The sequence below is a fragment of the Giraffa tippelskirchi genome, chromosome 1 (assembly GCF_054371585.1).
Source record: "Giraffa tippelskirchi isolate mGirTip1 chromosome 1, T2T-mGirTip1v1.2.pri, whole genome shotgun sequence".
Lineage (NCBI taxonomy): Eukaryota > Metazoa > Chordata > Mammalia > Artiodactyla > Giraffidae > Giraffa > Giraffa tippelskirchi.
This window is the reverse complement of record NC_137275.1, coordinates 143,749,291-143,767,974: the sequence shown is the minus strand read 5'-3', so window position 1 is coordinate 143,767,974 and position 18,684 is coordinate 143,749,291. Positions and strand designations below refer to the sequence as shown.

Below are 18,684 nucleotides of genomic sequence, written 5' to 3'. Positions count from 1 at the left end.
CTTATGAGAATCATCCCCAAACCATCCTCTCCCCACCACCTCACCATCTGTGGAAAAATTGTCTTCTCAGGTGCCTAAAAGGTTAGGGACCACTGCACCATATTATTAAGGAAGTACTAGCTACTGCAAAAAAAAGATCCCCAAATGCAATGGTTCAAACAAAGTAGAAAATTTATTTTTCTCTCATGTAATGATTGGAATTCCAGGTTTTCAATTAACTCCAAGCTATCATTTATGGTTCTTTCCATCTTGTTTCTTCAATTGTGTGCTCGAAGCATTGTCTTTATGCACATGACAATCTGAGTTGTTGCCAACACCTGGTTTCCGTTGGGAAGAGAGTGGAGGGGGCAGGTTGCAGGGGGCAGGTTGCAGCCTGGAATTAGCACATCATGTCTACTTAGACTCCGCCGGGGAGAACTTGACCACACACAGCCCTACCTAGCCGTACTTGAAGCTACGGAAGGTAATGCAGCTGGTCCGGCTATAGTTTTATTAATACAGAAGAAATAGCACAGATTATGAAGGATAGTTAGCATCTCTGCCACATCCATGCCATTCCTTCTTTCTCTGATCAACCAAGTGGTTCTTTCACACCAGTTGGTTGACCTCTGCCTTGGCTTGGTTTTAAAATTAGTGGTAAAAATAAAAGTATTTCCCACTTTCAGCTTAATAATGATAACTTGGTGAATATAATGATTAAAAAAGTACTATTTTCTTAGGCTTGCTCTTTTTAAAAAATATTATTTATTTCCAATTGAGAGATAATTACAATATTGTGTTGATTTTTGCCATACATCAACATGGATCACCCATAGGTATACATCTGTCCCCTCCCTCTTGAGCCTTCCTCCCACCTCCACCCCATCCCACCCCTCCAGATTGTCACAGAGCTCTGTGACACTTGCTCTTTAGTATTAAAAACTTTGCAATTTCCCCATTACATATCCATTTTTATGAATCATATCATTAGGAGGGCTTCAGTTGTCCTGTTAATTTGAGAGTGCAGGAGCTGGCTGGATTTTGAAGCTTTGGAAGCAAGAGCTGTGGTTAAACTTGAGTTATATTGTGGTTAAACTTGAGGATATAATAGAGAGATTCCAGCTGCCGGATTCTGGAGATGCTGTGGGACCCTTAGGGACTGAGAAGAGGTAGGTGAGAAGCAAAGCATGCAGGAGAACAGGGAAGATATAAACATTGGACAGTAAATCAAAGTGGATGGTTTAATGTTTTTTTTTTTCTTTAAGGGGCAGAGTGAAGCAATTAGGAGAGTATGGAGTATACCTCTGAGTCATAATCTTGATAAACGTATAAGATCAGGTCAGATTTATTGATGTGCTCATCATCTTTCCATAAGCCATTTAAAAAGTAATACATTGTCAAAATATGTGTTTAAAATCTTCAGGTTGTTGGTTCTGTAGCTTAATTTGTGAAAGGAAGAGGCTAAGTAAATGCATAACTGATAATTGGAATAGCTTGATAAAGAAAACGAGGCCTAGATTTTGTATCTCTGAAATAGGATCCCATTAATGTAAATGCAATTTGCTTTTTCTCAATCTGATGATGACTTGCTTCTATAGACCATTTTCCAGAATGTACTGTCGGTAGCCCTGACTACCACCTACATTGCTATTCTGAATCTTCCCTATATAGAAATTTGGTAGTCAAGAGTATTCAAAGTCATGGACTTCCCTGGTGATTCAGTGATTAAGACTCCTTGCTTCTACTGCAGGGGACATATGTTCCATCACTGGTTAGGAAACTAGGATCCCACATGTAGCACGGCATGGCCAAAAAAAAAAAAAGGACCGTTCAAGTCTTCTCTGTGACCATTGGATAATGCCCCCTGCAAACTACCTTGCATAGTCCTTCTGCTGGGCTCCCATAGCTAGTTTGAGTATAAATACAGTTGACCCTTAAACAACACGGGTTCACTTATAAACAGATTTTTTTCAGTAAATGCATTACTACAGTACTACATGATCCAAGGTAGGTTGAATTGGTGGATGAGGAACCACTGCTTTGAAGGACAGATTATAATGTTGTATGTAGATTTTCAGTTGTGCAGGGGTTGGCATCCCTAACCCCTGCATTGTTCAGGGGTCAGCTATATATACGTTTTTCTCTTGTTTTTCAGATTGTACCTTTTATTTGAAGTTTGACACTAAATACTTTTGTGTGGTGTATGGTTTTGTGTTTTGTATCCTAGAGAAACTATTGAGAAAGTTGAAAACCTAAGGTGCTTTATCTATCTGCTGCTTCTTTATTACTGCTAGAGTGCAACTGATTTATTGTTTTGAAAGTGTTCTTACATGGCTAAAATACTCTGGCAGATAACTCAATAATTGCTTTAAGTCAAACAAATGCTTTGATTCACCTGGAACTTAAAGCCCTCATTAAAAATTCTCTTTCTGATTTAGATTCAGGCAGACAAAAAAAGCACAATGACAGGTTGGAGATAAATCTTTTCAAATCAAATATTCTTTTTTGTCACACATCGTTTATGGAGCAAAATGTGACTAGTTCCCTCTGAGTAAAGAATGTCATGGTAAGAAGTAATATATATATGATTGTTTTCATTAACGTATAAAATGCCCAGGGGACGTTGAGATTAAAAATAAAGTAGGACACAGGCTACACTGCCAATGCTAAAGCAAACATTTGTACTCTTTCTTGAAATTCCCTAAGAGAATATGATGTTTTGATACCTTGAAAGGCCAAGTGGTTGTGATTAACCTTGAAATAAAAGTCTCTAGCAGATGAAAGACACTTGCAATTTGTAGCCCAAGGATAGCAAATCAAGGATGGTATCAAATCATATTGCAGCTTGGGTAGTGGCTTTGAAACTGCCTTCTGGCCATTTGTTAGGAAAGATAAAGTTACTGTAGATTTAAAAAACAAGTGTTCCCTAAAGCATTGCACCAAAAATTAGGACTGTCTTTTGTAAGCTTAGGTATTTGTCATCGATACTTAGACAATTTTGATAAAAGCAGTACTCTTTTTACTCCATTGGCCCACCTCCTCCTGGAGACAAAAATTCTCTTTCTGGATGGTTCGGCTTCTTCATTGCCATGATGTTATTAGCCTAACCAGCTGTTGGTCTGGTCCCTAGAGCATTTTGGAATTCTATCACTCAGGTCTGGATCAGAGAATATAATCCCACATTTCCTTCAGTTTAGCTCTGTCACTCTTGACATTTGGGTAAGTATATTCTGTGATGAGCTAATAACCCTCTGCTTCTCTCAATATTCTAGAGTTGGCTTTCTTGAGTTAGATTAGATCATCAGAAAGCTCTGTACTTTGACTCCGTTAGCTGAGGGTTTTGGTTTTTTTTTCTTCCTGAGTTACATATTATGATACAACCTTGACTTTCTTTTTTTATTTAAAAAAGAGGTAACAAAATTCTGTTTTGCTTATGTTATTGAGATTATTGTTTATTATATCACCCTGTATCCCATGGTGCTGCTGGTGGTGGTTTAGTCGCTAAGTTGTGTCCCAATATTGTGACCCCATGGACTGCCACCTGCCAGACTCCTCTGTCCATGGGATTCTCTGGACAAGAATACTGGAGTGGGTTGCCATTTCCTTCTCCAGGGGATCTTCCTGACCCAGAGATTGAACCTGGGTCTCCTGCGTTGCAGGCAGATTCTTTACCAACTGAGCTACAAGGGAAGTGCCAATAGAAAGCCTAATGTGAGAAATTTCCTTCAGAGTTTGGGGGCATGAAAATTGTTTTTTATGATAGAACTTTTCCATTTTTAGATAATAAGGCATGTTCAATTTATCTTACTTATGTATTATCTGTGCTTGGATGCTGCTGCTAAGTCACTTCAGTCGTGTCCGACTCTGTGCAACCCCATAGACGGCAGCCCACCAGGCTCCACCGTCCCTGGGATTCTCCAGGCAAGAACACTGGAGTGGGTTGCCATTTCCTTCTCCAATGCATGAAAGTGAAAAGTGAAAGTGAATTCGCTTAGTCGTGTCCGACTCTTAGTGACCCCATGGACTGCAGCCTCCCAGGCTCCTCCATCCATGGGATTTTCCGGGCAAGTGCACAGGGGCAAATTTGAATGTCAGTTTAGCAATTTATATCAATAAATTTTAGAAATTAATTAAATAAATAGTATATAAATCAGGAGTCAGTAACTACAGCCCACTTGCCTCCTGTTTTTGTAAATAAAGTTTTATTGGAACACAGCCCTGGTCATTTGTTTATGTATTGTCTGTAGCTGCTTTTCCTGCTACAGTGGCAAATCTGAGTAGTTGCTATTTGCCTTTACAGAAAAATATTAACAATCCTAATGTAATTAATCACATGGTAGTATGAGTCAGGCCAAATGCAGTAGCACTGAAGAAATATAAAGCAAGGTGAATGCTTTTAAGATGTGGCTCCTTGAGAAAAGTTTAACAGAGAAGATGCGGTATGAAAGGAATTTCACCTATGATTGTAGGAACATATCAGTTCAGTTCAGTTCAGTCACTCAGTTGTGTCTGACTTTTTGTGACCCGGTGGACTGAAGCACACCAGGCCTACCCTGTCCATCATCAACTCCTGGAGTTTACTCAAACTTATGTCCATTGAGTTGGTGATGCCATCCAACCATCTCATCCTCTGTCATCCCCTTCTCTTCCCGCTTTCAGTCTTTCCCAGCATCAGCATCTTTTCAAATGAGTCAGCCCTTCGCATTAGGTGGCCAAAGTATTGGAGTTTTAGCTTCAGCATCAGTCCTTCCAATGAATATTCAGGACTGATTTGCCTTAGGATGGACTGGTTGGATCTTTTTGCTGTCCAAGGGACTCTCAAGAGTCTTCACCAATACCACAGTTCAAAATCATCAATTCTTCAGCACTCAGCTTTCTTTATAGTCCAACTGTCATATCCATACATGTCTCCTGGAAAAACCATAGCTTTGACTAGATGGACCTTTGTCGGCAAAGTAACGTCTCTTCTTTTTAATATGCTGTCTAGGTTAGTCATAACTTTTCTTCCAAGGAGCAAGCATCTTTTAATTTCATGGCTGCAGTCACCATCTTCAGTGATCATATAGAGGAGGACATTTTATGTGGGAGAGAACAGCATAAATAAAATCCCTTAGGGACTTCCCTGTTCCTTGGCAGTCCAGTGGTTAAGACTTTGTGCTTCCACTGCAGAGGGCATGGGTTCCATCACTGGTTGGGGAACTAAGATTCCACATGAGAGGTGGTGGGGGGGATGGGGTAGGTGGGAATCCCTTAGGAATGAACCGATTTTTGAGCACGTGGGTCTATTCTGAAAATGGTTTTAGGCAGCTTAAAATTAGACAACTTCCCTCATAGCTCAGCCGGTAAAGAATCTGCCTGCAATGCAGGAGATCTTCCTGGGTCAGGAAGATCCTCTGGAGAAGGAAATGGCAACCCACTCCAGTATTCTTGCCTGGAGAACCCCATGGACAGAGGAGCTTGGTGAGCTACAGTCTATGGGCTCGCAAGAGTCAGACACAACTTAGTGACTAAACCACCAGAATTAGACAACAGTGAAAATGAAGTTGAATGTGTGAGATTGTTGTTGGAGACAACTTAAAAGCTGGAAATAAGTATTTGTATTTAATCTGACAGGCTATTAAAAACCTGCTATGTATTCTTTACCGGGAATTGATATGATGGAAATAGCATTTTAGGACAGTTAGTCTGACAGCAGTGTATGGGTTAGAGAACCCCAAGTTTAAGCAGTTACTGAAGGAAGTCTCACATGAGCATTGAAGTTGATGAGTAGAGAAATGGAGAGATAAACTCTGAGATGCTGGAAGGAATGAAGCTGACTTTGTGACTAACTGGACTTTGAGAACGTCGGTAAAGAAAATTGTGAGAGGAGAACTGGGAAAAGATGCACTGAAATGGGTACAATTTTTATGAGAAAATATGTGTTTTGTTTTTATCATCTCCAATATGGTGCTTTAGAGCCTGTGAAAGAGAGTAGGGAAGTGTTTGGAGATAGGGAGTAGATGAAGACTCCGGGAGAGTTTTCATGAAAGGAGCACAAGACAAGAGGCTTAGGAGCACCTTCAGAAAGGAAGAGGGCGTGCAAGAAGCAGAGTGGAGAGAGGAATAGGAGGAACCAGTAGAGCAGTGTTTACCAAGGTGTATCCCAGGGAAGGTTGGTTGTATAGACTGTTAACAGCTAGTTTCAGAAAAAAGGGGCCATGACCAGATAAGTGTGTTAAACTCTGGATTAAGCAAAGTTTATCAAATTTCTTGCCTTAGAACCTCTCAGATTCTTCAGTGGTACACACCATTATTTCTATCACCAACTAATATCTATCTCTTCAATTATAGATTCATGTATCCAACTTTCTCCCTGACGTCTCCACTTGGATATCCATTAGGCATCTAAAACTTAACTTGTGCAAAATAGAATTCCTAGTCTTCCCTCAAAGAACTCATTTCCCTATCTCAGTTGATGGCAATTCTATATTTTCCTTTTAGTAAAAAATGACATGGTAATTAATATAGTCATGGTTTTGTTTCATGTGTAAAATGCCCAAAGGGATTGAAATTAAGAATGAAGCTGCTCAGATCAGAAACATTGGCGTCATTGTTGACCCTTTCCTTCTCCTATACTCTCATCCAATCCGTTAGTAACCACATTGGCTCTACCTTTGAAGATACCCAGAATCTGGCCACATCTCACCTCAAGTGATTCTATTAAAATCTTACCACTTTTTTTTTTCCCTGTAGTGGTTAATCATTTCATTCTGGATAAATACATCAGTCTGGATAAATACAAAGTGGCCTACAAGGCCCTCTATTGTCTAGCTTCTTATTAACTCTCATTTGCCATTTCCTTCCTCCTTTGCTCTGTTCCTAACTCATCCTTTTGCTCTTTCTGGGATGTATCTTAAGCAGATCATTAGCTTAGAGCTTTTGAATTCACTGTTTCCTGTGCCTGTGATACTGTTTCCCTAGATTATCTGTGTGGCTAACTCCCAGATGGCACCCTCTAAGGTGACCACCATATTTAAATAGAGAGTGTATCCATCCCCCATTTCTCATCCCCTCCCCTTTGTTCTATTTGCTTTACTTAAAAATTTTTTTCTTCTAGTTTTATTGAGATACAGCTGACGTTTAGCACTCTAAGGCATAATGATTTGACATATACATCATCAAATGATTACCCCAATAAGCTTAGTGAGTATCCACTATTTCATATTGATACAAAATGAAAGAAGTAGAAAAGAAATATTTTTTCCTTTTGATGAAAATGCTTAGGATTTACTCCCTTAACAACTTTTATATGTAACATTCAGCACTGTGTTGTACATTACACCCCTGATACCTATTTATCTTATAACGAGAAGTTTGTATGTTTTGACTGCCTTCATTCACTTGCACCTCCCCCTCTCCCCTGTCTCTGGTTTCAGCTGCAAAATAAATGAGTCACAGGTATGAACTGTATAGTGTGGGGAATATGTCAATAATTATGTAATAACTTTGTATCAGTGATGATAAATAGACTTACCATAGCGATCATTTTGAAATGCTTAGAAATATCGAATCATTATGTGTATAACAGGAACTAACATAGTGTTGTAGGTCAGTGGTACTTCAAAAACAAATTCATAGAAAAAGAGATCAGATTTGTTTTTTTTCCCATTGTATCGCCTTCTAACATATTTCATGTTTTATTTGGTTTTTTATTTACTTTTTGAATTTTCAAAATGGCAATATGCTGCTGCTGCTGCTAAGTCGCTTCAGTCGTGTCCGACTCTGTGCGACCCCATAGACGACAGCCCACCAGGCCCCCCGTCCCTGGGATTCTCCAGGCAAGAACACTGGAGTGGGTTGCCATTTCCTTCTCCAATGCATGAAAGTGAAAAGTGAAAGTGAAGTCGCTCAGTCGTGTCCGACTCTTCACAACCCCATGGACTGCAGCCTACCAGGCCTCTCCATCCGTGGGATTTTCCAGGCAAAAGTACTGGAGTGGGGTGCCATTGCCTTCTCCCAAAATGGCAATATATGTGCCTACAAAATTCTTTTTTCCTCTCGAAGAGGTGTCTTTCTTGCCTTTCCCCAAGACACACTTTGGGAAATTCAGTTATGATGTCTTATGGAACAACAGAGAAGAACATTTCAAGAAAGGTGAGATTAATACAACTGGGAAGTTGAAATTTTGACCTGCTTAAAAGCTAATGAGTGGATTAGATAAGGGACATGGTTTGCAGTCTTAGAACATGTTTCAGTGCTGTGAAATGGCCAGTTTAAGGGAGTTAAGTTGGACCCATATGTTGAGGAAGAAAGGTAGCATAAATTATTCAGGGAGTTTGGGTTTAGAAGAAAAGGAAGCCAGTAGCTAGAAAGAGCTGCAGGTTCAACACAAAATGCCTTCATTTTTAAGATCAGGAGAGCTTGGTTTTGTTGCCTGTTATTTTTATAAGGTAACTTGGAGTACAGTACTAATGTAAACTTTTTTTTAAAGTTATACTGTAATAAATAGGTGGCCTAAAGCATCCTGTTTTTTAGAGTGGGGTGTAAATCAGTGGGTTCAGTGCTGTGTGGTAACTGGATCAAGCGAGATCCTTGGGAAATCCCCTTATTAGTTCTGTGCCTCCACTTTACTACTTTGTCTTCCTCTATGATTTTGTTGTGATTGTTGTACTTGAGAACCCAGTAGGCATGAGAGGCATGATGTAAGTATTAAAAGTTGGTGCTGATTGCTTGCTGTTCCTCTTTTAGAAGACAAAGGAGATGTTTAGATGTGTGAATTTCTAGGTCATTTCTATACTTCCTGAAAAAAACTCACCAGTGCTTCACACTTGTCACAAACGGGTGGATTCATGCTTCAGTGGAAGCTTGTACCAAAGTAAGGCACAGCTTAAACGATTTTGTGAAAGTTTGATTCTTTCTTCTTAGTTGTTTTGATCCACAGAAGGATGAATTTCTATTTCAAATATGTGGTTGAACTTGTAAAATTCTGCTATTTAGACATGAACTTTTGAATTGTTGTTTGTTTCTGTGGAGTGAATTCATCTCTCTTGGGATTTGCTCTCATGGGAAAACTAAGAACTGTTGGGCATTTTTAGTTTACTATGCCATCAGTCATGGCATTTGAGGGCTGAATTGGTTAACAGTGAAGGGTGTGCCAAGGGATTGTTCTCTAGGGCCCTGTGCTTTATTACCATTGTTGTCTTTGTACAGAGTTACTTTCATGTTGTTTGACAAATAGTTGGTTTGAACTCCTTTTCCAGAGTAACAAATATTCTTTTGTTTTGGTTACAGAATCTGCTTATATGTAAGAGAAGTAAAAATGTCGGATGACATCAGAAAAAGGTTTGAATTTCCAAATTCTCTTATCCAGTCACAGGTAATTTTATTTATTTGTTTGTTTATTTATTTATTTATTTATGCTTCATGGTAACAAATGAACATTTTTGGTGGATTGTTCATTGAAATTTATATTTTTAACATTAAGTATTTTTATTCATGTATGTACAGGAGTATATATTAATAAATAACTTTTATATCAGTTAATTTGAAAGTTTATATTGGACATAGGAAAGTAAATATGAAAGTGACCAATCTGTGCTTTTATTTATGTCATACTTTTCTTCTTAGAGATAAAAACTTTGATTAACCTCTGAATATGTATGTTTTGGTCTGTAGTTAATTATTGGGAACAGAAGTAAATGGTTATACATATTCAGAATGTCAGAGATTCCTACTTAAAAAGGTATATTCTACTCTTAGTACAACTATTAAGAATAATAGATTTTTATAATAATGACATTAAATCAGTAAAATATCCTGGATTGAAAAATTAGATCTATATGCTAACTCAGGTAGAAGATTGTGATAATTTGTTTTAGAAGAGCTTTTTGGTTATTAGGGTTAAAACAGAACTGGTTTTCTGGTTAACCTTCAGCTAACTAGAAGCATTTTGGTTAATCAAGGTACCATAATAGCTACTGTCTTTTCTCATGAGAGTAAAGCTAAGGGACCAGCAGAAGCCTGCCTGAGGACTTACCAACCTGCAGCATCTTGGATACTCTCAGCAGTTACCTTCGGAGATGCCTGCTGTGGGAATTGACTTAGCTGGGTAGTGGGGAACCCTTCCATGAGGAGTAGAACACTCCTTATGCAAGATTCCCTTCTACCTGACTGGGTTGGAGTCGTATCCTGTGCAACACAGGTGCTTACCATGAAGAAGAAGATGAAGGCTTGGAGGATGCTGTCCACAGTTTCTATTTTTCTGTGCCTGGAGTCCCTTCATTAGCATAGATAAATCAAGAAATGCCTGTATGTGTTGCTGTTAAATTAAGAGAAAAGTGTATGTATATTGTTTAGTGTGCGGTATCCATTTAAGCTACTCTTTGTTATGGAAAACTTACGTAGCAGCATAGGCTGATTTATACTTGGATTTTGTATTTGAAAATCAATTTAGGCTATAGTCTCTCATTTGTTAGAGGGATAAATTGGAAGGTGAATTAGAGAAATTGAATTTGGTGGGCAGTGGGGGGATATTTATCATTAAGCTTATTTTCTGTTAGTTCTTTTTCTAAATATGAATGGTAGCTTTTTTTGTCCATATTGTGTTTCATACTGATTTTATTAGATTCTTGCAATTGTTCCCTGTCCTCTATGAATACTTCATATTGTTCTCTTGTAACCACTGCTCAGTGTTAGCACCATATTTCATTGATTCACACATATTTTTTCACATTTTAACATCTGCGTTTAGTAATTGATGGCAGCAGTCATTATACAGTTGATATTGCCTACACATTTATGCATTTGGCCATGATTTTCTAAGAGTCTGAAAGAGCTCTTTCATTAACATAAAATCAAAAACTTAAATTATAAGAAGCGTTGTATAACAGTTTAATTGGCAGCCTTTTTTCTTTCTTAGTGGTTCATAAAATAATGGTGCATCTTGTATTTGATGGCCATTTACATTCAATGAAATATGGTTATTTTGTAAACAGGAACTGAAGCTGTTCACTGGTCCTTAATTTTTGTTACTATCTCTTTAACAAGGAGGTAGGAGTTCGTTGATCTAAACTTAAATTTCATGTAAATGAGTGACTTGTAAAGACCATTGATCATTGAGGTCTGAATTCAATTCTAGTATGTGAAATGCAAAAAGAAATGAAGGAGCAGGTGCTGTGCTTTTGTTTGAGCTTTTCTGGAGACTTTGCAAGGCTGACGGGTGTTTATACATCCATATCAGACATTGGTCGCATGGGCAGACTGAATAGTTCTTGCCATAGAAGAGTTTTTCCCAACCCATACCTAGAGTTGCTGTTGTTGTTGCTAGTCTGTGGTTCTAAGACAGCAATGCTGGGTGGTGCTGAAGATCTAGGAGAATGGAGTTGAGATGATAGGAAGTAACAACATTTATATATTTATGGAATCAATCAGCACTCCTCTGAGAATCTTAGTTTTAATTCTGGGATTTTGACCAAAGAAGATATGGAAAATTTTTAGAGATTTATGAGACTGAAAGCTTATTAAGGAGCTGAAACCTATGAGAAACCAACAGGGATATTACATCCTAGATCCTAGAGGAGGGAGAATGTTTGAGGTGGGGGGAGGACCTGTTGGTTCAAATCTGTGTGGGCCATAGTCATGAAGATGGTGATGAGTTTTCTCTATCTTCATTAAGGGCATGATGAAGCATGATGCGTTTCATTTAGTTGCAAAGATGATTTTAAAAGCTGTGGAGTTTCTCATTTGTTTCACGGTTTCATGGATTAAGCAATCTCAAATTATCTTGTAATGCTAACTGACAACAATTTAAACCAAAAATCCAGCAATTTTCTCAACATCTGTGAACTGTAGTTTGCTTACTGGGATAAGCAGTAAAAATGCTTACTTTGAGGGTTGTTACGAAGATGAGAGATTACATTTGTGGAGTGCCAAATACAGTGCCTTCTTCAGAGCACACACCCCTGAATGGAAGTGTTATTACTGATATACTCATATCCACTAGTACTGCTGTTAGTTACCTTCAAATTCACTATTGAGAGTGAACTTCTGAGGGAATGTATTCATTAATCTTGTTTGTTTTAGGCTGTGGGTCATCTTATTGCTGCAGTTCTAAAGGAAAACAGCTTTTCAGAAAAGATCCACCAGTCCACAAACCAGGTCTGTCTTTAACTTTGTGCTTAGTTCTATTCAGATACTGCTGGTAACTGGACCACCTTTGCACTTCTTTTGTTTTCCTCACAGTTCAGGTCACTATAGAAATGATTTTATCTATTTTTGTTTCTTTGTTTGCCATGTTTTTCTTTTAAATTTTAAAAAGTGTTACAACAGACTCCAGGAACTAGATATGGAAGGGGTGAAGGGGAGTATTTTTATGACTGGTAATGAAAAACAACTTGGGTGGAACGAGGGTAGGCAGCCTTTAGAAGAAGGCTGATAGCGTTACTGCTGAGGGAATCTGTTTAATGGAGAAAGTGAACCCAATGGCTCTGTTTGGGTGTAGGAGATTTCTCAGGCTTTAGGTAGCCCCAAACATGAGTTCTAAGTTAGAAAGATCATGCCTTGACAGGTATAACTGGAGGAAAAAATTTTGTATCATTCATAGAGTTGGTGAATGCCAGTGCTGACATATTTGCTGACTTATTTACCACTTGGGTTTTGGTTGACTTGGGTAGCTTGACATGCTGATTGGAAACTCTGCTTAAGTTGGGCCTCTAAGGTAAACTCTATGGAGAATATAGATGATGGAAATAAGATTTTTTTTCATAACAAATAAATTGATTTCCTTTCTTGCATATTCCTTTATATTAGCTACTTCAAGTTACATTTCTTTATCGCTTCTGCTGATACATTGAAGTCAATGTAGAGGCATACTTCACTAATTGGCATTTATCTGGTGTTTGTATGTAGTCATATAAATTAGGTTTTCTGAGAACTCTGATCTTAATCCTGCCTATAATCACATTATGTACTCTGAGAAGATCTAGTGGTTTTACTTAAACTGCCAGAATTTATTGAATGGAAAATCCCTGTAACTAAATGTTTCCTCTTCTGCTAATAAATGAGTGCTTCCTTCCATGAAGGTGCAATGTTACCTGAGGCAACAGTTTTTTATTCATTTATTTTGTTATTCTGGCTTAGGAGTGGAGTGATGACATTTAGAACCCTTTGGTATGGTCCACAAAGGTGACTAAAATTTCCTTCGGAATAAAAGAAATGGAATATAAATATTTCTTCCCTTCAGTGACTGTTAACTATCTTGTTTTGTATTGTTAGTTAGTGGGATCCTAAGATTGAAAAGGCTCTCAGAGTCAGCTACCATGGGAAAGTGGGCACAATTTATGTTGATTTTCATTAGTTTAGTTATTGCATGGGAGCTGGGGATTGTAATTTTTTTTCTCTCCAGATTTTATGTTTCCCTAGTAAATTATGTCAGAAGGAAGGAAAAATAGCTTCATTGTGTTCTTTTAAAAAAAAAAGCAAAAATAAATAACCCAAACCCCATGTAAAATCTAAATGGACTTAGCCCAGAATACATTCAAATGTAGGTTCATCATTAGTAGTGAACATTTTTTTTTTTTGAGAAGAATCATAAGTTCCTGAGCATGTTATGAGAGCTAGAACCTCTGCTTTAGTAGGAATTTTCAAAACGAAGAACTATTTACTTTTGTGTCTTTCGGATGCTTTCCTATCAAAGATGACAGGTTCACAGTGTGAAGGGAGAAGTCCAAGTCTCTTCCTTGGGTGAAAAAGTTTTTCTAGGCTTTTTTGGTAGTCCTGGAACCAGCAGCTTGCTTGTAGCCTGAGCTACTCTGTCTCCTTCCTCTGGGTCCACATTCAGCTTCAATCACTTGGAGCAGGGGCACTGTGAGGGACAGTGGAGTGGCATCAATCAGGTGCACTTTCCTCCCTGTTTGATCAGTTGACGATTTAAATAGAGGTTGGTGGGAGGAGAGCAGGAACATTTTCTGAAAATATTCAGGGCTTGAAGCATAGGTATGATTTGAAGTCCAACTTAGACTAACTGATATGCTGGTATTGTTGGTGTCTGGTTAAATGGCTTGGTTAGAACATAGTGCTAGAACCAAGCCATAGTTTTGATCTCCTAGTAGCTGCATTGCTTAGACTCAGATAGAACCTCTGCAGCCAGCCTCAGTTTGCTGCAAAGACACCAGAGGAGAGAGAGTTACTATATCAGAATACATCCACTGCCTCTCTTGGAAAACCAACTTCATTGTATCCTATACATGGTGTGACACAACATAATTTTTGTAGAGGAAAGCCAGCCTATGGTGAACGAATTATACTTTGATGAATGGCTGGGGCTGTATATGCATTTGCTAGTCATCAGACCTGTGTTTTAATCACTGATTTGATTTCAGACTCCTGCCTTGAACTTGCTGTGGGAGAAGTGTTGCAGCGATAATGTCGTAGTTCGAACAGCTTGCTGCGAGGGTCTGGTGGCCCTTGTCGCTCAGGATCATGCGGAGTTCAGCTATGTTCTCAATGGGATTCTCAACCTGATTCCATCAACCAGGTGCTCCTTTCCTTCATATTTGATCAGTTAACAGTTTAAATTTTTAGACAAAAATTCACTAATTTGCCATTAAGGATCAATCACCGTTCATCCTGCTTACTAGTTATTGTTCTTTCCCTAAAAATCTCATAAGCTGATATTTCATATGTGGTGAAAACATGCTAAATTAAGCTCTGAAAATTTTGGCATTTGTGGTCATTTTGCTGTACTTAAGTTTTGGGACTCTGCTTGAAAGTGTTATTGCTCTTTTTCATGAATAGCTAAGTTTATAACCCACAGTTTGCAGTAATTTCCTGACTTATTTTAAGAAAGGAGGTTGCCCATAAGCAATATTCATTCCACAATGGCAAAGTTGAAACCCTATTGGCCTTGGTCAGCCTTTAACATCAGTACATATATTAGAAAATAATGGCATCGATTTCTTTAAAAGCAATATGTGATTTAGACATACCTTCCCCTGATTATTTGAAATAAATAATGTTTAGTTTTTTGAATTTGTTTGGTTTGACCATATTTATTCCATTCACTGATGCTGCTTCACTGCTGCTGCTGTTTAGTTGCTGTTGTGTCCAACTCTTTGTAACCTCCTGGTGGACTGGGCGTTCCTCTTCTATGGGATTTCCCAGTCAAGAATACTGGAGTGGGTTGCCATTCCCTTCTCCAGGGGATCTTCCTGACCTAGGGATTGAACCTGTGTCTCCGACTTGGCAGGGAGATTCTTTGTTGATTCAGCCACCAAGGAAACCCAGAACTGAATACTTAATCTTTTTTTCTGCCTTCAGTGGAGATGGAATATAGCTGTCACCATCAGTCTTTGGTTAGGGCCTTCCTGGACTTGAGGTCTATTGAATTAAATAACCTCTGGCCTTTTTTAATATATATTTTATTTTTTTAATTAGAGGATAATTACTTTACAATATTGTGATGATTTTTGCCATACATCAACATAAATCAGCATTAGGTATACCAATGTCCCCTCCCTCTTGAACCTCCCTTCCACCCCTCCCCATCCCACCCCTCTAGATTATCACAGAGCACTGGGTTTGGATTCCCTGTACCATATAGCAAATTCCCACTGGCTGTCTATTTTATGTATGGTGATGTATAGGTTTCAATGCTATTCTCTCATATAATCCAACCCTCTTCTTTCCCCTCTGTGTCCAAAATGTCTATGTCTCCTTTGCTGCCCTGCAAGCAGGATTGTCAGTACTATTTTTCTAAATTCCACATATATGTGTTAACATATGACATTTGTCTTTCTCTTTCTGACTTACTTCACTCTGTATACTAGGCTCTAGGTTCATCCACCTCATTAACTGACTCAAATGTGTTCCTTTATATAGCTGAGTAATATTCCATTGTGTATATGTACCATAACTTTCTTATCCATTCATCTGTTGATGGACATCTAGATTGCTTCTATGTCATAGTTATTGTAAATAGTGTTGCAGTGAACACTGGGGTACATATATCTTTTTCAGTTCTGGATTCCTCAGGGTATATGCCTAGTAGTGGGATTGCTGGGTTTTATTTGTTTTATTCATAGTTTATAAAGGGATCTCCATACTGTTCTCCCTAGTGGCTGTAGCAATTTGCATTCCCACCAGCAGTGCAAGAGGGTTCTCTTTTTTCCACATCCTCTCTAGCATTTACAGTTTGTAGACTTTTTGATAATGACCATTATGACTGGTACTGGTGTGAGATGATACCTCATTGTAGTTTTTGTTTGCATTTCTTTAATAATGAGTGAATACCTTCTCATGTGGCACTAGTGGTAAAGAACTTGCCTGAAAATGCGGGAGACAAAGAGATATGGGTTTGATCCCTGGGTTAGGAAGATCCCCCGGAATCGGAACTGGCAACCCACTCTAGTATTCCTGCCTGGAAAATTCCATGGACAGGAGCCTGGTGGGTTGCAGTCCATGAGGTCGCAAAGAGTAGGACACAACTGAGCAAGTGAGCACACAAATAATGAGCAATGTTGAACATCTTTTCATGTGTTTAATAGCCATCAACCTTTGGCCTTTTAACCTTTCTTCACAAATCTTATTTTGTTCCCTTAGATCATCTTTTTGGAATTTTTTGGAAGCTTGATTTTTCTGTATAGTCTGCATATAGTCTTTTTAGTCTACATTTATAAGTCCAAGCCCTTTAGTATGGTATACATGCCCTTGCCAAACTAGTTTCCACTTTCTGTTCAGCCTGCGTTTTCTGCCATGAACACTACTGTTAGCCATACACACCTGATCCCTGTTCCGACATTGTGCACACTGCATCTCTGCATGTAATGTTCCTTCCCCTTCTTTTTCTGAAATCTCTTCTTCATATTTCAAAGCTCAGCTCAGATGTCAGCTCTTCTACCTAGATACTTCCCCCCTCTCAGCTGGGCTACTTGCTCTTTCAAATATTTTTATATTTTTAACCTGTATTTTTGTCTCTAGCACACTTTTTGACAGTTGGTAGATAACCAGATCATTTTGAATAAAGATTTGATCAAATTGATGCAAAAGTTAAATTGGTTGGTTTCAGAATTACTCTGTCTATATCTCTTGTGGCTACCAATTTAGACAATATGAATACTCAAAGAAACTTAAAAAAATTTTTTTTTCAAGATCCTTCAATTGTTAAAGTTCCTATATTTGTGTACAATAAAATTCAAAGCTTTCTTCTATATCTTGGCCATATTTCCAAAGACTCTTGAAAACTAATGGTAGCTTTATGTTTAAAATTACTTACTGAAGCACTGCCTGTGATTGAAAATAATAGGGAACTGGTAAATTATGGCACATTGATACAGTGGAATATTATACAGCTGGAAAAATAAGGAATGATGGCCAAGATCTATTTTTTCACTAAAATATGAAAAATAAAGAATACTATGCCTAGTAGGCTACTTTTTTATTTTTTAAAGAAAACACCTGTACATATAAATTTTCAGTGACATGTGCATACAACATCTTTAAAAGGATAAATAAGACCTGGTAAGAGATTTACCTCTGAGGAGAAAAACTGAGATACAAAGGAAGGACAGAATATTTGCCTCGTATGCCTTTTTGAATTTTTAACTCTGTGAGTGAAGCTGCTCAGTTGTGTCTGACTCTTTGCAACCCCATGGACTGTAGCCTGCCAGGCTCCTCCATCCATGGGATTTTCTAGGCAAGAGTACTGGAGTGGGTTGCCATTTCCTTCTCCAAGGAATCTTCCTAACCCAGGGATCGAACCTGGGTCTCCCACATTGCAGGCAGATGCTTTACCATCTGAGCCACCAGGGAAGCCTATTTAACTATGTGAACATGTTGCTAATTCAAAAGTATATTTTTTAATTAAAAAAATCTAATATTACTGACAAATTTTATTATATACGGATGGCATGCTGATCCACTATCAGCAAAACTTCTGCTTTCCAGTTTACAGCAGTGATGATGGACTTAGACTGATGTGTAAAGGATGGCTTATGCCATTTTCTAATGAGACATTAGAAACATCTTATCATTTTCTAATAAGACATTCTTGAATTAAAAGTGTAATCTAACTTGCTCTAATTATCTCTTAGAGACGTTCCCCTGGTCCCTTTAAGATGCTGATAGTCTTACTTTTGGATATAAACAATACAACTACACAGTGCAAGGAGGTTCTAATGTTGTGAATTTAGGGTGAAAGCTATTTAGGGAGGAACTAATACTACTACCCACATTTGAAAAAATGACTGAGGCAAAATCTCGGTGGCTTGTTTAAGGACAGCCAATAAGTTACAGAAAGAGAGACACATTAAAACTTAACCTTTTAAAAGCCCCCTCAAAACTGATATTTTTGTGATTATACAATAGGATCCTTCTAAAAAATATTTAGATGTGAGAGTTGGACCATAAAGAAGGATAAGTGCGGAAGAATTGTTGCTTTCGAACTGTGGTGCTGGAGAAGACTCTTGAGAGTCCTTGAACATCAAGGAGATCAAACCATTCAATCCTAAAGGAAATCAACCCTGATTATTCATTGTAAGGACTAATGCTGAAGCTTTGATGCTCCAATCCTTTGGGTACCTGATGTGAACAGCTGATTCATTGGAAAAGACTCTGATGCTGGGAAAGATTGAGGGCAAGAGGAAAAGGGGATGACAGAGGACTAGATGGTTGGATGGCATCACCAGCTCAGTGGACGTGAGTTTGAGCAAGCTCCAGGAGATGGTGAAGGAC

General features: G+C 38.3%; 1 protein-coding gene across 10 annotated transcripts in view; it reads left to right on the top strand.

The window, feature by feature from the left end:
* FOCAD (focadhesin) overlaps positions 1 to 18,684 on the top strand; it is a 301,886-nt gene that overhangs the window by 17,948 nt on the left and 265,254 nt on the right. For 7 of the 10 annotated variants that reach the window (XR_014076742.1, XR_014076743.1, XM_081569960.1 and 4 more), the window contains exons 2-4: positions 9,250 to 9,334; positions 12,040 to 12,114; positions 14,337 to 14,491. Coding sequence is in view for 7 of the 10 variants with exons in the window: in XM_081569960.1 (XP_081426086.1) it covers positions 9,278 to 9,334; positions 12,040 to 12,114; positions 14,337 to 14,491 (287 nt within the window). In the remaining 3 variants the exon portion in view is untranslated. The remainder of the gene's footprint in view (positions 1 to 9,249; positions 9,335 to 12,039; positions 12,115 to 14,336; positions 14,492 to 18,684) is intronic. The other 3 variants (XM_081569967.1, XM_081569963.1, XM_081569987.1) reach the window with 2 other exon arrangements.